Raw genomic sequence first — 19764 nt, 5'->3', positions numbered from 1 at the left:
GCATCACCTTTTCATTCGTATTTGAAAATGTTCGACTCAATTTAGAATGGGCTTTACCATTTCTTTCGCTGTGCATTTTACTAAAACCTTCCTTCTGTTTTCTTTTTAAATAAAATAGATGTTACTCCTTACTATTCAAACTGGATTAAGTAATTTTTTGTTTCAGCATGCTTACTAGAGAGTGACAGCATCGGGCAACGTGGTGTCAGCCTGTCTTGACATAAAACAAAGTTCTGGCTCATTCAGGGAATTTCGCAAAGGTGCTCAGGGAAAACCTGGAAAACTCAGGGAATTTGGAAATGTCAACTTGGTAGACACCCTGTTATTGTATAATATTTATCCTGGTTGACTGCATAGCCCCAACATTTAGTTACACAAATGCTAAAGTTTTACTTAATTAAGCCTTTCATTAGTAAGTTATCACGGCTGGCGTGACTACCACTTTTTAGCCAATTTCTTAACAAAAAATGACCTGCCAAAAAAATAAATAAACAATATTTTCCGCTCTAAACAGCTGGGAAGGTAAATAAACGATGCTTATTCTGAAGAAAAAGTTATGTCAACTCTAGCTCCTTAAAACTTTTTTTAGTGGCCTAGCACCTTAAAGCGCCCAAACCAGTCAAAAACTTGTGCGGCTCATGGCATCCTCCTAGAAAGCCTCTTGAAGCATTAGGAAACATCGTTCCAGCACACAATTGAACACAGACGAGAAGAGAAAGACAACACGAACACCTGCACACTGTTCTTTCTCTTCTCGTCCGTGTTCAGTTGTGCGCTAGAACAATGTTTCATAATGCTAATCACAACCAACTAGCCCAGCTGTCCACACTTACCTCTTGAAGCATTTGGTGAGTCTCTGTTGCCGATTTAAACAAAATTTCACACACATTCTTTATTCATAAACTTTAGTGTTGCCATAATGGCTCACAGGTGAAACACGCCAACAGCTACAGAAACACAACACTAATCTCATACATTCACCTGCACACTGATGCCGTTTGCACAGTCGTTTTGTGGATGGATTGATGGATTGATGAGCATCCCCTTTAGAACAGTGCAGTGGGTTGCACCACCAAGCTCTTGCTATTATACTGCCTAATGTCCATATATCTACTGCCTTCGTTTATCCATATACCAAGGTATATATATTCTCTTACCCGAGGTATTTCCTGGCCCTGTATTGCCACTGTCCACTATTTTCATTGAATACCGTAGCACCTGATCTTATAATACTAAATTTCAAACCTAAATTGTTGCCTTCCTGCCCACAGATATTAGCCAGACATTGAAAATTACTTCGCTTGTTTGTTAGCTAGCAACACAATGTAATCCGCATAAAATAAACCTGGGAGCTGCTGCTGTACTACTGTACCCACCTGTTTGTATGAGAGATTAAACCCGATATTACTTCCTTCTAGCGCCCTCTCCATCCTCGCCATGTACATCATAAACAGCAGTGGGTATAAAGGGCACCCCTGCGTCAGTTCCTCGTTGATATCAACTTTCTCCTTGCTCTTCATCCCTTCCCATTCAACGCAAACGGTATTTTCTGGGTAAATTGCTCTCAAAAGCTGTAGACAATTGTCACCTAAGCCTTCCCCTTCCAGAATATACCACAATATGTTGTGTTCTACATTGTCATAGGCTCCTGTAATGTCTAAAAAGGTCACATATAACGGCCTGCTTTCTACTTTTGATATTTCAATGCACTGAGTAAGAACAAATAAGTTATCATCTAAATGCCTACCTATTCTGAAGCCATTATGAAGCTCTCCCAAAATGCCATTATTCTCAGCCCATGCTTGCAGCTTTAATTTGATTGCCTGCATTGCTAGCCTGTATATTATCTACTTTGTTGCCAACTGTCTCGTATTCGTCTATCTTTTAAAGTTTTTTCCACTGCTTTCACCAGAGCTTCCTTACTTTTTGGTCCTACTTCATTAATCAGCCTAATAGGAACCTCGTCTAGCCCTGTGGCTGTGTGCTTACGAATTTTCTTGTCAGCTTTCTTCCAGTTGAAATTTGCCAGCACCAGCTTCTTTTCCACCTGGATCTCTTTCATGCTCTTTTTTTCTTCAAATACAACCTCGTCATTGCCTTGGGAAGATTCAGATGTAATTGATTGCCGCTTCCCCTTCCAGTTTGTTTCCATCTTTGTCTAGGATATGTTGTATTGTTGTTGACTTCCTGCCTAATAGTTTTATGTGGTTCAAAATATTCTAGGTGTGCCCATCTTTTTCTGACGTATTTGTGACAACCAATGTTCACTTTCATCTTTTATCTTTGCTTGCACCATTATTTGAACCATAGACTTTTTCTCCCAGTATGTTTCCCATTTACTGGTTACTTCATCCTGCGGCTTCTGCTCCTTTGCCTGCCTGTGCTCTCAGGATGCTTTCTGTCATTCGGCGATCGCTTTTCATATCTCCCTGTGCCACCACCTTGTTGGTTTCTTTTATTTCCAACGAACATGTTTCTCTTTCCATATTTCTGTCATCATTACACTTAGAAGCTCACTATATTGCCACTCTTGGCCATTTGCCAAGTTCTTCCTCAACTCTAGTGACTATGTTCGTTATTTTCAAAATGATGCATATATGGTCACTCCCTATGCTGCTGTGCCCTTCCTCATCAATGACCATTTCTCTCAACTTATCATGAATTCCTTCTGTCATCAGACAGTAATCATTGGTCGATTGCCAGTTTCCCACGTGGTCTTCCCATCACACTTAGGCCCTGTATTTAGATAATGAGGTTATGTCGCCCACGAAGATCTAGCGTTGACTTCCTTTTGTTGTCGGTATAGCCATATAAATCCTGTATGTGGGCATTCGTGTCACCTAATAGGATAATTTCAGCAACATTTTTTTTTTCTGCATTTTTTTTTTTTGCGTTTCAGTCTGGCACAGCAACATCTGTGCCAGACTGAAACGCTGCTCGGCACGCTCAGGTGCGGCAGCTCAGGGACCGGCGGCCCTCGGGTCAGGCAGCGTCTCGAGCACTGGCAGCAGGGGCCCTGGGACGTCCACGCACGGCTCCGCGGTCCTCCGCGCCTTGCCACGGACGTCTCGCCTGGCAGGAACCCTCGCCTCGTTCCGCCCAGGAGCTCGGAGCTGCTGCCCGCCTGGATCGAACACTCCGAGCGCGCCCTCGTGCTGCCGTGCTCGTGCACCCGTTGTCTTCCTCGTCGTTCACGGCGCTTGGTGGCCGCTTCGATCTTCTAGGGGCGACGCGCGACACTTACGTATGACATCAGTGCTTACGCATTCCACTAACTTTTTATTCTTCTCTGTGCAATTATTTCTGGTCAACAAATATGTAACGTGCAGCAGTTTTTTTTTTTCCACTCATTGCACCTGATAACCAAAGATGCTCTGGACATTTTGAATTTACTCTTTTCTATTTGGCTCCCTGGTAGATGAGCATTCAGACTCCCCCTCCCTTTCTTTCCAACTTAGTTCTGTTGCACCCTTACCAAACATAATTCTCAATCACTGGTGGCTCTTCCGAGTTTTTACGGTGCGTTTCTGTAACCGCGTACACCCCTATTTGTTCTCTATTTAACTGCTCCTCAATCTCTGCCCACTTTCCCTTTCTTCTGCCTCCGTGCATGTTTATGTAGCCTATTGCATGGCGAGCTCTCTTTCTTGCTTTCCTCCTTTTTCTGTTATTGATGGTGATGCTGTTCTGAGATTCCCTTTGGGGGACTTTCTTCATTACTACCTTCTCTGGCCTCCCGAGCACTTGTGCGCCCCCTAAAGAAGCAACAGCGGGACCAGCAAGTCGCCAGCCCACTTTTCGAGCAAGCTTGTAATTGAAGTAAATCCCGTCTTGTGAAAACCACCACACCTTCTCACTTCCGTGTTTACTTCATCAACCACGAAGCCTTTCTCTCGGCTCATCTTCCATATCGCCTCATTAGCAGCCACTACGGCGATTTGTATGTGACTGTCATGTACAGGCACCGTGCGCAGCATGATCTTCACCTGAAAGGATAGCTCATTCAAGTTGACCACCCCCTTCGCCAAGCGCTGGGCTAGTTCTGTCCCTTTCCTGTTTAGGGCGTCATTTAGCCCACCTGCTACAATGACAAGGTTGTGCACGTGGGCATTTTCCGCAAGCCTCATGACAGAACCCAGCGTCTGCCCTGGAAATGTCCCTACCGCCACTCTTTTATCGCCTTTCACCCTCTCCACAATTGCTTCTAAGCACCTAACCAGGTTTCAGTCGCCGGAGATAATCACCATTTCACTCTCTCCTACCTCTCCCTGCTTCCTTTTGTGCTTTTCCACGTGATTTGGATTTGACAAGGGGCATTGACCCATGTACAGTGCTCACAAAATGAAACGCGGCAGCGGGTATTTCGTAGAACCCAACATATGTGCAGAGAACTCGAGAGTACCATATCATGCCGCTTTGAATCTGGTCACTAACGGTGACTCTGACTCAGCTCTAAGTGTACACACCAAAGTTACGTCGATGTGACACGAACTGCAGCCGGTGGAAACGAAAGTATGGGCATTAGTTAGCCCTAAATTGACGCGTTTCATTCCGTGAGCACTGTACTCCTGCTTTTTCTGCGTGGCGGCCTCAAGGTAGGTGCCACTCTTTCCAGCTAACTCTTCAGCACATTGCATGCATTCCACGTATCTTGCTGGCACTCCCTCTCCTGTCACATCGGGGGATTGCGTTCCATTGTCACGACCGTTCTCATTCACAATGGTGGCCCTGTTCAGCTTTCCCTCGGCTGCTTCAAGTCCTTTTTTTTCCACTGCCTTCTGTGCATCATGCTCCCTATTTAGCTCATTTTTGAGCTTTTAGCCTGTTTGACAAGCTCTTCCTGGAAAGCCTCCATTTTCTTCAGCCTGGCATCGACATCACAGTACATGCCGATTGACTCGATTGCCTCTTGATTCTCATCTGCCTTGCCGCCGTACTCTGCCCACTTTCCCAGCTTTCTTGCCATGTATTGCATGGCTTTTTCTAATGCAGAGCATGTGCCTTCTGGCAAAACCAGTACACATGCGATCTAAATCCTTAAAATGTCACAAAGTAATTCTCACCAAGGTTTTAAAAGCAATCAATGCCGCAAAGACTTAAGGTATGACACGTTTTCTCACGTGCTCAACCATGCGGCCACGCTGTCACTTTACTACCAACACACACACACAGTAAAGCCATTAATACCTATTGGTCTTGCCACTTCCAAGCTACTATTTAAAGGCTACAAAAACGCAACGTCCCACCCGATTGCATGTGCTGAAACATATGGCACAAAAGGATGCTCTGACTATACTGCAAAACCAAACGTACACAAAACACACCCATGCATACGAGAAAAAGAGAGACAAAAAATAAAAGAAAACCATCCAATTATTATTTAAAGGCTAAAACAATCAGCAAATCAAGAACAGAAGCAAGCTCAAAGCATGCACAAAAACTTATGATTTCGTCGCCACCAGAGCCCTAAAGCACGCCCATGATCATCATCATCAGCCTGGTTATGCCCACTTCAGGGCAAAGGCCTCTCCCATACTTCTCCAACTACCCCGGTCATGTACTGATTGTGGCCATGTTGTCCCTGCAAATGTGTTAATGTCATCCGCCCACCTAACTTTCTGCCGCCCCCTGCTACGCTTCCATTCTCTTGAAATCCAGTCTGTGACCCTTAAGGACCACCGGTTATCTTCCCTCCTCATTACTTGCCCTGCCCATGCCCACTTCTTGTTCTTGATTTCAACTAAGATGTCATTTACCCGCGTTTGTTGCCTCACCCAATCAGCTCTCTTCCTATCCCTTAACGTTACACCCATCATTCTTCTTTCCATAGCTCGTTGCGTCGTCCTCAATTTCAGCAGAACCCTTTTCATAAGCCTCCAGGTTTCTGCCCCATATGTGAGTACTGGTAACACACAGCTGTTATACACTTTCCTTTTGAGGGATAGTGGCAACCCGCTGTTCATGATTTGAGAATGCCTGCCAAACGTACCCCAGCCCATTCTTATTCTTCTGGTTATTTCAGTCTCATGATCCAGATCCGTGGTCACTACCTGCCCTAAGTAGATGTATTCCCTTACCACTTCCAGTGCCTCGCTACCTATCGTAAACTGCCGTTCTCTTCCGAGACTGTTAAACATTACTTTACTTTTCTGCAGATTAATTTTCAGACCCACCCTTCTGCTTTGCCTCTCCAGGTCAGTGAGCATGCGTTGCAATTGGTCTCCTGAGTTACTAAGCAAGGCAATATCATCAGCGAATCGCAAGTTGCTAAGGTATTCTCCATTAACTCTTATCCACAATTCTTCCCAATCCAGGCCTCTGAATACCTCCTGTAAATACGCTGTGAATAGTATTGGAGACATCGTATCTCCCTGTGTGACGCCTTTCTTTAATGGGATTTTGTTGCTTTCTTTATGGAGGACTACGGTGGCTGTGAAGCCGTTATAGATATCTTTCAGTATTTTGACATACAGCTCGTCTACCCCCTGATTCCGTAATGTCTCCATGACTGCTGAGGTTTCGACAGATACAAACGCTTTCTCGTAATCAATGAAAGCTATATATAAGGGTTGGTTATATTCCGCACATTTCTCTATCACCTGATTGATAGTGTGAATATGATCTATTGTTGAGTAGCCTTTACGGGATCCTGCCTGGTCCTTTGCTTGACAGAAGTCTAAGGTGTTCCTGATCCTATTTGCGATTACCTTAGTAAATAGTTTGTAGGCAACGGACAGTAAGCTGATCGGTCCATAATTTTTCAAGTCTTTGGCAACCCCTTTCTTATGGATTAGGATTATGTTAGCGTTCTTCCAAGATTCTGGTACGCTCGAGGTCATGAGGCATTGCGTATACAAGGTGGCCAGTTTCTCTAAAACAATCTGCCCACCGTCCTTCAACAAATCTGCTGTTACCTGATCCTCCGCAGCTGCCTACCCCGTTGCATATCTCCTAAGGCTTTCTTTACTTCTTCCGGCGTTACCTTTGCGATTTCGAATTCCTCTAGACTATTCTCTCTTCCACTATCGTGGGTGCCACTGGTAGTGTATAAATCTCTGTAGAACTCCTCAGCCACTTGAACTATCTCATCCATATTAGTAACGATATTGCCGGCTTTGTCTCTTAACGCGCACATCTGATTCTTGCCTATTCCTAGTTTCTTCTTCACTGTTTTTAGGCTTCCTCCGTTCCTGAGAGCCTGTTCAATTCTATCCATATTATAGTTCCTGATGTCCGCTGTCTTACGCTTGTTGATTAACTTAGAAAGTTCTGCCAGTTCTATTCTAGCTGTAGGGTTAGAGGCTTTCATACATTGGCGTTTCTTGATCAGATCTTTCGTCTCCTGCGATAGCTTACTGATTTCCTGTCTAACGGCGTTACCACCGACTTCTATTGCGCACTCCTTAATGATGCCCATGAGATTGTCGTTCATTGCTTCAACACTAAGGTCCTCTTCCTGAGTTAAAGCTGAATACCTGTTCTGTAGCTTGATCCGGAATTCCTCTAGTTTCCCTCTTACTGCTAACTCATTGATTGGCTTCTTGTGTACCAGTTTCTTCCGTTCTCTCCTCAAGTCTAGGCTAATTCGAGTTCTTACCATCCTATGGTCACTGCAGCGTACCTTGCCGAGCACATCTACATCTTGTATGATGCCAGGGTTCGCACAGAGTATTAACTCGATTTCATTTCTAGTCTCACCATTCGGGCTCCTCCACGTCCACTTTCGACTAACCCACTTGCGGAAAAAGTTATTCATTATCCGCATATTATTCTGTTCTGCAAACTCTGCTAATAACTCTCCTCTGCTATTCCTAGAGCCTATGCCATATTCTCCCACTGACTTGTCTCCAGCCTGCTTCTTGCCTACCCTGGCATTGAAGTCGCCCATCAGTATAGTGTATTTTGTTTTGACTTTACCCATCGCCGATTCCACGTCTTCATAAAAGCTTTCGACTTCCTGGTCATCATGACTGCATGTAGGGGCATAGACTTGTACCACCTTCAATTTGTACCTCTTATTAAGTTTCACAACAAACCTGCCACCCTCTCGTTAATGCTATAGAATTCCTGTATGTTACCAGCTATTTCCTTATTAATCAGGAATCCGACTCCTAGTTCTCGTCTCTCCGCTAAGCCCCGGTAGCACAGTACGTGCCCGCTTTTTAGCACTCTATATGCTTCTTTTGTCCTCCTAACCTCACTGAGCCCTATTATATCCCATTTACTACCCTCTAATTCCTCCAATAACACTGCTAGACTCGCCTCACTAGATAACGTTCGAACGTTAAACGTTGCCAGGTTCAGATTCCAATGGCGGCCTGTCCGGAGCCAGGTATTCTTAGCACCCTCTGCAGCGTCGCAGATCTGACCGCCGCCGTGGTCAGTTGCTTCGCGGCTGCTGGAGACTGAGGGCCGGGGTTTGATTGTTGTATTCATATAGGAGGTTGTGGCCAAGTACTGCACCAGGGTGGCCAATCCTGCTCTGATGAGAGAGTGCGTTACCGGTTCTGGTCACCGGGATCAGGCCGCACTCCAGGCCTGTTTGTGCAATTTTCTCAACACATGGTTTTTTCTTTGTAATTTTCGGTGGAGAATTGCGCGGCACCGGGATTTGAACCACGGTCCTCTTGCACGAGAGATGGATACTCTACCGTCCCCGCAGCACTTAAATTCAAAAATTAAGTTATGGAGTTTTACGTGATAAAACCGCTTTCTGATTATGAGGCATGCCGTAGTGGAGGACTCCGGAAATTTCGACCACCTGGGGTTTTTTAACGTGCACCTAATTCTAAGTACACGGGTGTTTTCGCATTTCGCCCCCATCGAAATGCGGCCGCCGTGGCCGGGAGCCGATCCCGCGACCTCGTGTTCAGCAGTGTAACACCATAGCCACTGAGCAACCACGGCGGGTCCTGCAGGAGTTGTACGCCTTATTTAACCTACAGTGGTGCCCTATTTGATCAGTCAAGGTGGACCAATCTGAGCTCGGTTATACTGCACGGATGGCACTCGGCTAGAGAACCTGGTATTTATGTCCTGCACATGTGTTGCCATGCATAATTGAGGATATATATAATTTTTTTTTAGGAGGGTTCCCATACAGTGATGAAATGAAGAAAAAGACATTAAAAAGAAAGGAAAAAAGAAAAAAAGGGGAGAAAAAAAGGAACATAACAGGTGATTTGAACTCGTCACCCTTGGATGTTGCCTGGAAAGATAGCTCAGTCGGTTGGTTCGTCAAGCCCCAAGTTATTTTCAAGCGCCATAGCTCGTACTCCGAGCCTCATAATTACGTGGAAAGGGACTGATGTTGTCCGCGATAGTCGATTTTTGCTGATTCCGCGTGTTTGGAAGGCATACTTTCTCGGAAAAATGGCCGCCTGAGGAGAAGAGCAAACTCGAGCGGCTTTAGAGACTAGGAAAACTGCCTTAAAATATTTAGACTTGAGGGAAAGCTTCGTTAACAAACTATAACACGGCAATCAGCACTCGAATACGATGAGAGAAATTATTGAGACGTGGAAAGTTCCCTTGAAATAAATATGGTTTGCGAGACAAATGCTTGTAAGTATTGAACCTCATAAAAGATTAGGGGGAATATGCGCTCACCGAGAGGGCATCGTCTGCACGAGACCACCACCAAGCACCTTACTGCGACGTGGAGGGCTCTGCGGCCGGAACAAAGCCTCCCTTCTCCGCCGGCCAAGAGGGGAAAACGCGCTTTCCGATCGCTCAAGGTTGCGCGGACATAGTATAACTCTAGCGTCTAGGAAAAGCTTAAAACAGGTGCGAGGGCGGCACGCATAGCGTGGGAAGCTAGCCGCCAGAATAACTATCTCAAGGACTGCTGCTGACGAAGGCGAAATACCTTCGTGTAATTATAATAACCCTAACAGAACTACTTTCGAAACTAAAAAAAAAGGAAACGGCCCAGAAGGCTATACTACGAGAGCTATGACTGATAATTTTTTATATATGTATGTATTCATCTCATCTATGGGATCGCATGCGCACGCTGTTGCTTTGTCTCTGCGTGTAGTAGTTAAGAGAGCCAGTTTAAGGGCGGAGAAGAAGGAAGGAAAGGAAAGCAAAATTGCAGCGCCGTGGTTTTAAAGCGCACCCGTGGTAGAGAAACGGAAGGCGATATAAGCGTGCGTGGCTATGATACGCACACGACAAACTGCCTTAAAATATTTAGACTTGAGGGAAAGCTTCCTTAACAAACGATAGCACAGCAATCAGCACTCGAATATAATTATAACCCTAGTAATAATTGTAAATATTCATCTCATCTATGGGATCTAATGCGTGCGTTGTTGCTTTGTCTATGCGTGAAGTAGTTAAGAGAGCCAGTTTAAGGTCGGAGAAGAAGGAAGGAAAGGAAAGCAAAAAATGCAGCGCCGTGGTTTTAAAGCGCACCCGTTGTAGAGAAATGGAAGGCGATATAAGCGTGCGTGGCTATGATACGCACACGACAAACTGCCTTAAGGGAAGACGCGGCATATTTAGACTTGAGGGAAAGCTTCGTTAACAAACGATAGCACAGCAATCAACACTCAAATACGACGAGAGAAATTATTGAGACGTGGAAAATTCCCTTGAAATAAATATGGTTTGCGAGACAAATGCTTGTAAGTATTGAACCTCTTAAAAGATGAGGGGGAATATGCGCTCACCGAGAGGGCATCGTCTGCACGAGACCACCACCAGGCACCTTAGCACGTCCATCTGCCACAAAATCTCAAGCCTCTCTACTAACCCCATCTAGTGGGTGAACTCTCTACTACGTCTACAAATGGCAGCGGCCCCTTACTCTTTCTTTTTCTCCCGCCCCCCCTCGTAGCGGGGCACAGTTGAGATTCTGGATGTGGCCGCAGTTCAAGCCAAAAATCGTGTTGCAAGGGTAAAGCAGTCTTCAGAAGAGCCTTCGAGGTTGTGAAGTGCCTACTAATAAAAATTAAACGCATGCAATTTTATTGAATGCATGACTAGGAATGACATTCAGCGAACCAGTTTAAGAGAAACGTTCCTTTCGTGTATATCCGTGGCTTTTGCATTATGACGAAAAGGAGGAGAAAAGACTGCACAGCAATAAGAAAAAATCTAGAATCAAGATTTACACAGCTTGGTTTGAGCTTTTCAATTATAAATATCCTTTCTCTAGGAGCCTCCTCTCTTGGAAAGTGTGTGTGTGTGAAAACGTTTATTGTACTGAGGTCCGGAGGCTCGACTTCTCAAGCCAAGGCGGGCCGCTCCCACGTTGGCACTGTCAGGCCAAGCCTTTCAGCGACATCATGGGCCCTCTGGACTGCCCTTAGTTGGTCCTGAAACAATGGGCTTTGAATCCTTTTCTCCCACTGTGTCCATTCTTCAACGAGGTTGGGGAGAGTCGCGGGACACCCCGCCAGCATATGTCTGATTCCAATGATGCCATTACAATCATTGCATTCCATCTTAATCTCCCTCTCTGGATATATTTTATTAATGGTGTACGGTGTGGGATATGTACCCGTTTGCAATAAGCGCAGTGAGACTGCCTGAGCCCTGTTCAATTTTGAATGTGGCAATGGGAATTGTCTGCGTCCTAAATAGTAATGTTTGGTAACATCATTGTATGTTAATAAATGGTCTCTGGATTCCCTCGCTTGATGGTGAACGGCTCGGTTGTGACTGTCACGGTTAGCAAGTCCTCGTGCCAAGTCATGAGCAACCTCATTGAGGTTTACCCGAGTCTCGTCCACTTTCCCCATATGCGCAGGAAACCATCGGATTTCAGTTGTCATAATCACAATGTTTTCAAAAAGTTTAGCTGCAACTCCAGCTACGTAGCCTTTATCAAAACACTTTACAGCGGTTTTCGAATCACTGTAAATGAAGGCCCACTTATTACTCCTGATGGCTAGAGCAATTGCCGCTTGTTCCGCCACCGTGGGGTCCTTGGTAAAAATTGTGAGAGCGTCTTGCACCTTCCCTTGATAATTTGATACAATGGCCGTGTAGGCTTCTTTACCGTTCACCCAGGCGGCATCAACTATAGCTGCCAGTTGGTTCTGCTGCTCTATTTCCTTCAAGAGTGCTTTAGCTCTTGCCTTTCTCCTTTCGACATTATATTCTGGATGCATGTTTCTGGGGAGAGGGTTGGTTCTGATCTTGCTCCTAACTTGGAAAGTGCCACAGGGATATTTGCTCAACCATGGAGGATTTTATAAGTGCTACAAAGAGATTGTCTTGAATTCTTAAACATTTTATTTTGTTCATTTCCTCCAGTTAGCTTTATCTATTTTAGTTTTTAATAAAGATAGCCTAATTTCATCCAAATCTTGGTCAATAGTGGGTGTGCGCCATCGCATAAAGAATACCATACCATGCCAATAAGGTCACCTTCTTCAGTGGAACTCTGTCTACCCCTCCACCTATTATGAAGGACTTTAAATGCTGCTGCCTGCTATCATCAACACCCTGAAGAAGGAACTGAGTTGGCTTCAAAATGTCAGGACTAAAGAATTCAGCAGAACTGATAGTTGGGCGAGTTGGTACAAATTCATAGTGAAATATTTAGCACCCACAATTGACAAGGACACAGTGAAGAGAGACGTACGAGCGCTTACTCACAACTGTTTTATTTTCGAAAAAATGCAGAGCATATATACCCCAGCTATCAGCTCTGAGCATGTGCAACAAGAGTCGTCAGTAAAACAGGAACAGATTAAAAAGGTTCAACCAGTACTTAAAAAAGCAAATTCATTTTCAGTGATTGCAACCGATGGTTGGCTTATGCATTTTTCAGCACACTTTTTTGTATGAAGCGCTTCTGTGATTTCACGTGTTAGTTTGTTTTTATCTGAAAACAAAATGTCCATGTCAGAAAATAATGGATCACAATGACATAGACCACAGTGGTTCGACAAGTGCGAATAGTTTTCTTTACCGAGAGAACGTTCGTGTTCTTTTAGACAGGTGCTTATGCACCTACCTGTTTCTCCTAAGTTCATGTTGCCACAGGTTAACGGAAGTTGGTACACAACACCTATTCTGCATTTTGTGAATTTTTGATCTTCTTTAAGACCACAGCTGCATTTTTTTTTTGCCTTATTGTCAAATTTATTTGAAATAGCTTGGCACAGTTTTTGCCCCTTGTTAGGAGCGCTGAAAACCACTTCAACGCCATACTGGCTGGCAACATTCTTTAGCCCATGGCAAAAAATAATGGACGTAAGGTACAACCGCAAGGCGCTTTTTGTTCGTGCTAAGCCTGTTCCTTGAATCTGTGAGTTGTACACCCTTTACTATTTTTATTGCCTTTTCGGCTGCTCTGACTATAATGTGTTCCAGGAATCCCACTGGAGCTAGTCTTGTTACCTGATTGGCAAAGCTTTCTTTTATTCGGTGGCAACAAGATTTTACTAAAGCAGCCTGAAAGCAAGACACCGAAATTCTGCTTTTTACAATCTTTGAATTTCCTGATTTGTACTGTAATATGGGCTTTTTTGATCTAGGGCTGTACATCCAGCATGTGTGATCGGGTAGCAATCGCAGAGACAAATCTAGAAACATGGCTGTAATGTGGTTAATGTACTAAAAGTGTTCCGTGAATATGGCCTAGGCCTTAAGTTTGCCCATGAGATTGCCAAAGAAAACAAACTACAGTTTGCTCCCGACAGTAGTGTTTGCCCCTGACAATTGCTCCCCGACGGTAGTGCAGGTCATCTCTCCGGTACCAGCACTGGGTACGTGCATGCTTTCCTCTTGTCTGCCAGCTCCTTTGTGTCTCGGACTTGAGCTCTCGTACGACGCCTTTTTTTTTTATTGCACTTATGGGAGGCCCAAGCTGAAGGAGAATTGCCCAAGCTCTCGCAAGGTGGCCCGTTGGTTATCACGAGAGCTAGCAGCTTAGCTGCGGTGACTTTTCCCAGCGGTGTGTCGCGGGAGCCTTTGTTCGTGTGACACACTGCTTTGCTCTCACAACGTGCCACAGGTGCCCCTGTGTATTTTTGCCCTTGATGCGGGAGCCGTTTGGTTCTCGCAAACCCTGGGACCAGGTGCCGCCAGAGGCCATAAACGGTTTCCACCAACTCGGTGCAATGCTGTGTCTTGCTGCCTGCGTAGCGCTCAATTTGCAGACTGAGTGTGTGCGCAACAGTACACTAGAGGTGACGGCTGACATGGGCCTGTGGCTTGCTAAGCTCGAGTGGTTGGTACTCCGATGAGACCCTAGGACCCCAATAAGTTGCTGCTAAATTCCTAATTAGTTGTCCCTACCAGACAAGCAATTCTGTTGAAATGTTTAGCTTCCAATAAAAATGACTCATTGATCGATATCTGAGGGATGTCCAGTAAAAGTCCAATGCTAATTGTTTTGCATGTCGGCCATATGCTTTTGTTAGGTAATCTGTTTTAACAAAACAACTAACAGTCGTCCTTGTCTGCTTTTTTGATCTGCATTCCACAGATCATACATACCGTGCATTCCCGCTGGTGTGAAGAACTCGCTGAATCTTGGTTGTTTACATGCACTCAAATAATTCAGAACATAGCGCTTGGCTTTGCTACACTCGCATGCTAGATGGACCTGCCAACCAGCCAAATAGCAGGCATTCTTAGGCTATTTTTAAACACTGTTAATGAGAAAATATGCATTTACCAGTCCTGCATCTCAGGCAATATTAGCCAAAGTGCAATTACTTTTTTGCAGGTATTCCTAATCATTAGCGCCACTCATGAAAGGTCATTTTTCACAACTTGCCAAGTCTTTGCTTACTGTGTGAAAATTTCATTACAGAAACGGGAAATTCTGCAGCGACTTCTTGGAGACAAGCCTGTGGCAGGTTAGATTGCCTCATGCACATTTTTGATCTTGCACTGTGTCAAGCCTTGGCCCAAACCACAGGATTTCTTTAAGGGTACAACAGGGTGTCTACCAACTGGGAAAATCGAGAAAACCGGGAATTCTCAGTGATTTTGAATACTCTGGGAAAACTCAGGGAATTGGGGCTTCTATCAGGAACAATTATCTGTAATTTTATTGAAAATTACAGATAAATGACGCCATGTCATTGGGTGGAGGAGTTGCCAGTGTACAGTTGACGACCGACTTTCTGGACGCCTGACAATTCAGACGGCTTCGCAGCACCACCACATACCTCATAGAGCCTATGTGTAAGAATGTCTGAAATTTCGGATGTAAAAACTCTTTGCCGTCTGATATGCTGGACTTTTTTCCGTGACCGTAGGTCCAAAATGGCATTAATAAATAATGGTATATATATATAGGCGGGGCTTGTGATGTATGCGTCACGCGATCCTAGAGGTCTGGTATGGGAGAATGCAGGGAAGTAATTTCACTTGCGAAGGCTAGACGGGGCAAGTGGAGAGAGCGTCTTGCTTGGCAGTGGATCCCGCCTGCCGAAATCATGGGTTCGTGGCACTGGAATATTTCTATCTCGGCTATTAATGAACTGACTTGAAACATTTTTGCGGCAGAACGCTCTCTAGATGACACGTAACAACTTCCAGCATATAACCAAAATTCGCTGTGGGTCCTGGTGAGGGGCCCTTTAAAAGCGGAAAGGTCACCTTGAATCCTTGTGTGCACAAAGTGATGGTACTTTCTTTTTGTCTTTATTTTTTTTTCCAAACCAACCTCAGGCATTCATTTGTAAACCACGGTTTGCGTAGCTTTTTAGACTTTCATACATTTTTGTACCCAAAGGAATTGTATGTTTCCTTTAGTATCCGCATAAAAGCGTCATAAGATTAATTGGTGTTTGTGTATTGAAGTGCCGAGCTCCAATTTGTTGCCTGAAGCCAATCACGAAAATTTGCTAATGTCTTTCCATATATTTCTTGGATAATAGACGTGTTTGAATGAGCCCTTGCACCAAATGCTTAATCCTGTTTTGAGAACATATAAACAGGTAAATGGTCCCCTATGTCTGCTACAATGACTCCAGCTTTTACATTGTTAATGGAATTATTCGTAATAAATAGATAAATTAAACTTTCTGAGACATCTGTGATGCGAGTGGGCGCGGTTACTACGTCAAAACAACAATAGAAATCAAACAACAATAGATCATGCATAGCCGCATGAGACTGTAGCAAATTAATGTTGCAGTCACCGCCTGTGTTCAGGGTTAGTTTATTCTGACAAGCATATTCAAGTAGTTCTTCTAAGAAGGCAAGGAAGCTTTCATTGTTCCCTTCGGGCAGCCGATATATGTAGCTACGAAAAGACAGGATCCATGTTTCAGTGTTAGCACTTCATAATATAGTGTAATATTTGAGCTATCACTGAGAAAAACTGCACGAAAGCCACTCTGATACAATCTGCAGCAAGTTCCCACCACAACAATGCTGTCAATTAAGGAATAAGTTTTGATACCCAGGCAGGTGCAAGACGTCATCTTCAGATGCATACCCTGTTTCGCTATCATGACGACATAAAAAGAGAAAGTAAATTCATTTTGGAGCGTGATTATTTGGTCTTGCTTGTTTCTTGCCGATTGGGCATTTAAATACAAAAAAGTCAGGTGGCCAGTATCACTAGGGCATGCAATCGTATGTGGTAGCGACACATTCAACGGAAGTGTAAGCTAACCACACGGGCCATGCATCCTTCCTAACAGATCTTGACGAGGTGCTCCTTGCTCAGTTATGGATAACGTTACAGGCCTCTTGTTTTCCATGTAAACACCTTTCCATTCTTCACCCAAGCAAAGGTCCATTCATTGCTTTCTTCTTGGCAACAGTCATGCCAAGAATTTTTTTGAGTTGGGGACACAAATGTTCCTTTACAAACACTGACTTAATATTGGTACAGCCAATGTCTTGGGTTGTTAGCCTTGTCCTGCATGCCTTTGCAATGACTTCATCGCACTTTGTCCGACGGGCAACAGCTACAGCAATGTCCTTGACGCTTTCCGAATTCCGCACTGAAACATAGTGAAAGGCTTCAATATCATTCTTGGTTATCGTTGCATCCAGCGCATCCTCAAGATTTTCGTTTTCAAATGCATGGAATTCTCTTCACTTCAATGTTTTTGTTGTGCGAGCATTGATTTTGCGCTGTCATCTTTGACGCATTTCAGCTTATGAACTCAACACTCTGCTTGAGGTCTGTAATTTCTTTGCGAAGATCACGCCTGAGGTTACCTTGTTCATGCTCCAGTTCAGCACCGTTGTTTCCCATTACTCAAAAGCAGCAGTGTGAAACAGAATGTGAAGCACAACACTGACACAAAATTCCTCCCCAAAAAAAGGATTATATAGAACAGTAGAGGCAACAAAAAAAAGAAAAAAAAATAATGAGTGAAAAGGAGTATTTGTCAAACCGGTGAAATAGGCTATAAACGTCAGACGAGCCGAGCTCGTGGCTGTCCCCACTGCCAAATGACGAGGGAAGGTTCTGCAGGTCCTTCTTATCAGCCCAGTGAAGAATTCAAGGTTTTGTAAGTGATCCATGTGATTCCAACTTGCAGCTGCAATCAGGAGCACTTGTAGTCTTCGTCTCGCCCGACACAGTTGCACAGTGAAGAGCGGGATTCGATACAACTTCTTCCTTTCTTCAGGATATCGGTTTGCACGGTTGCCTGTGAAATAGGCAATAAATGTCAGACAAGCCGATCTCGTTGCTGCCTCCACTGCCAAAAATGTAACAGCATGGCAACCCAGCCTTCACATTCCGTAACATTTGCAGTGCCGCCGCCGCATAAAGGCCCCACCCGTCGAAGCTCATCCCATGCCTAATGCCTATTGCCTAATTGTTCACTTCTGTGTAGCTGACTTCTCCAATTTTCTCTTACCAACATTGTCTTCCATTTTCTGTAGCTCAATTCTCTTCGCTCAATTCAGACACTGTCGTCCCATTCTGTTTGCTTCACTTATTTCTCCACACTTGGCTGCTTTTGATGCAGGCTTCTTGCCTTTTTGATCTGATTGTCTTTATGGGCACCACCTATTCAGTGGCACATACCCATTTTTGGAGAATGGGCCAAGAATGTTCATACACCTTCTGGCACACGCCCACTTGCGCATACCCAGGGGCCCGAGTTGTCTGTATGGTGGGCACACACCCAGGGGCACCTGCCTAGTTGCATGGATCCAGTGGCCCAATCGGTCTCTTCTGGCACAGCACATTCTGATTTGCACACGCCATACCCAAATGGGTCAAGTCGTTTATTCCCAATTTATTTATTTGGGCATGTACCTACCCAGTGCCTAAGTTAGCGTGAAAGAGGTTAAAATGGACATTGCACCGAAAGTGCTTCAAGTTCACAAAGAATGCTAATCGTATAAGTAATTTTTGCCCATCTGCTTGTGCTCAGAATGGGCTGCAATGTTCTGTAACTAAATAAATAAATAAACAAAATATTCTTGCGTGTTTTTTCAGGCAGCTCAGCTGATGTGGAGAGGGAAGAGCAGACAGTGACGTACGACATGCCGGATCACACAGTGACTGTGGCCAACCTTGAGAGTTCCGACCTGTATGGGGACGTCCATATAGGCAGCAACCAGGCAGCCGATGACGACGAAGGTGGCTTTGAAGACGAGATTGAAAGGGGCCGCACTACAGACAGTAACAAGCAAAGGTAAAAAAAAAGACATAGTGGTGTCAGAGAGAGAGAATGTGGTTGGGCAACAACCTATGTCAATTTATTTCTGCAATTTGTACATCAAAAATGCAAGTAACAGGGACAAAAGGTTTTGTCAATTGACAGCTTGACAGAAGTCCACTGTACCCTTACACACAGTCAATAGCAGTGCTACTGAGGTAGCTATCAGTAGTAAAGCATTTTACAAAGCATGAAAACCTTAATTCCAACGGGAATGCAAAAATCATTGCTTGTGGAATGCAAAATAAAATGTGAACACATAAAGAACATACATAGCAAAGCACAAAAAACAGAAAAGTGTCGCACATTTCACAAATTTGTTCACACCGTTTTACCACTTAGCCTGTGTTTGATCATCGTTATTGCAAGCCTAATTGTGTCCACTGCAATTGAAGATCACTTGCCGAACATCTACAATTGCTAGGAGTCCACAAGTGCCATAATTTGAGCTCAAATAGCATTGAGTAATGTCATGTTATCAGTACTAAGCAGAATAATTCCTTATGGCCAAATGGTAAATAATGTTGAGTAATTTATTCATTAATTTCTTCAGTGTACCACTAAAGGTCATCAACGTGATAGTAGTACTAACAAAGGGGGGAGTCGCATAACACCACTATAAAAAAACATCCAGTTTTCATGGAAACAAGAAAAAAAAACTAGGGAGACTGTGATACCACAGTAACAACAAAGTGAAGGGGGGGGGGGAAAATTCGCCAACAATTACAATACTCCTTTATTTGAAATTTTAGCACAGCCCTATACGTGTCTTCATTTCATGACATCTTGGCGTCGACAATCTGTCTCGTGCGAGATGTTGCAAATGGAGCAAAGTGTGATGCAACTGCCTCGCTAATCGGGAGATCGCGAGACGCGGCATGTGGGTGATGCGTGAGCGCGATTCACAGCAGCCGCCACAGACAGACCTCTACTCATGCAGTCCTTTGTTCCGTATATGGTATCAGTGGACACGCTTGCTGCATGCCATCGGTGAACAGACTATGCCATGCTACTCTCGTGCCATCTCATAGCGGTCATCGCTGCAGAGCCTTCCTTGCGCAGCAATACACTTTTCTTCTCACGCTCTCTTTGCTATCACTGTGTTTCATCCCCCACTGCGCTCTGCATTCACTCTTCCTTTGATGTGCTCATT

General features: G+C 44.4%; 1 protein-coding gene across 5 annotated transcripts in view; it reads left to right on the top strand.

Annotated features, from left to right (window-relative positions):
- vito (nucleolar protein viriato) overlaps positions 1 to 19764 on the top strand; it is a 56742-nt gene that overhangs the window by 10277 nt on the left and 26701 nt on the right. For all 5 annotated transcript variants that reach the window (XM_070523028.1, XM_070523027.1, XM_070523026.1 and 2 more), the window contains exons 3-4: positions 14780 to 14825; positions 18389 to 18587. In XM_070523028.1, the coding sequence (XP_070379129.1) occupies positions 14780 to 14825; positions 18389 to 18587 (245 nt within the window). The remainder of the gene's footprint in view (positions 1 to 14779; positions 14826 to 18388; positions 18588 to 19764) is intronic.

This window comes from Dermacentor albipictus, chromosome 8, assembly GCF_038994185.2.
Source record: "Dermacentor albipictus isolate Rhodes 1998 colony chromosome 8, USDA_Dalb.pri_finalv2, whole genome shotgun sequence".
Taxonomy (NCBI): Eukaryota; Metazoa; Arthropoda; class Arachnida; order Ixodida; family Ixodidae; genus Dermacentor; species Dermacentor albipictus.
The sequence above is the reverse complement of the archived record's forward strand: the minus strand, read 5'-3'. Positions and strand labels throughout refer to the sequence as shown.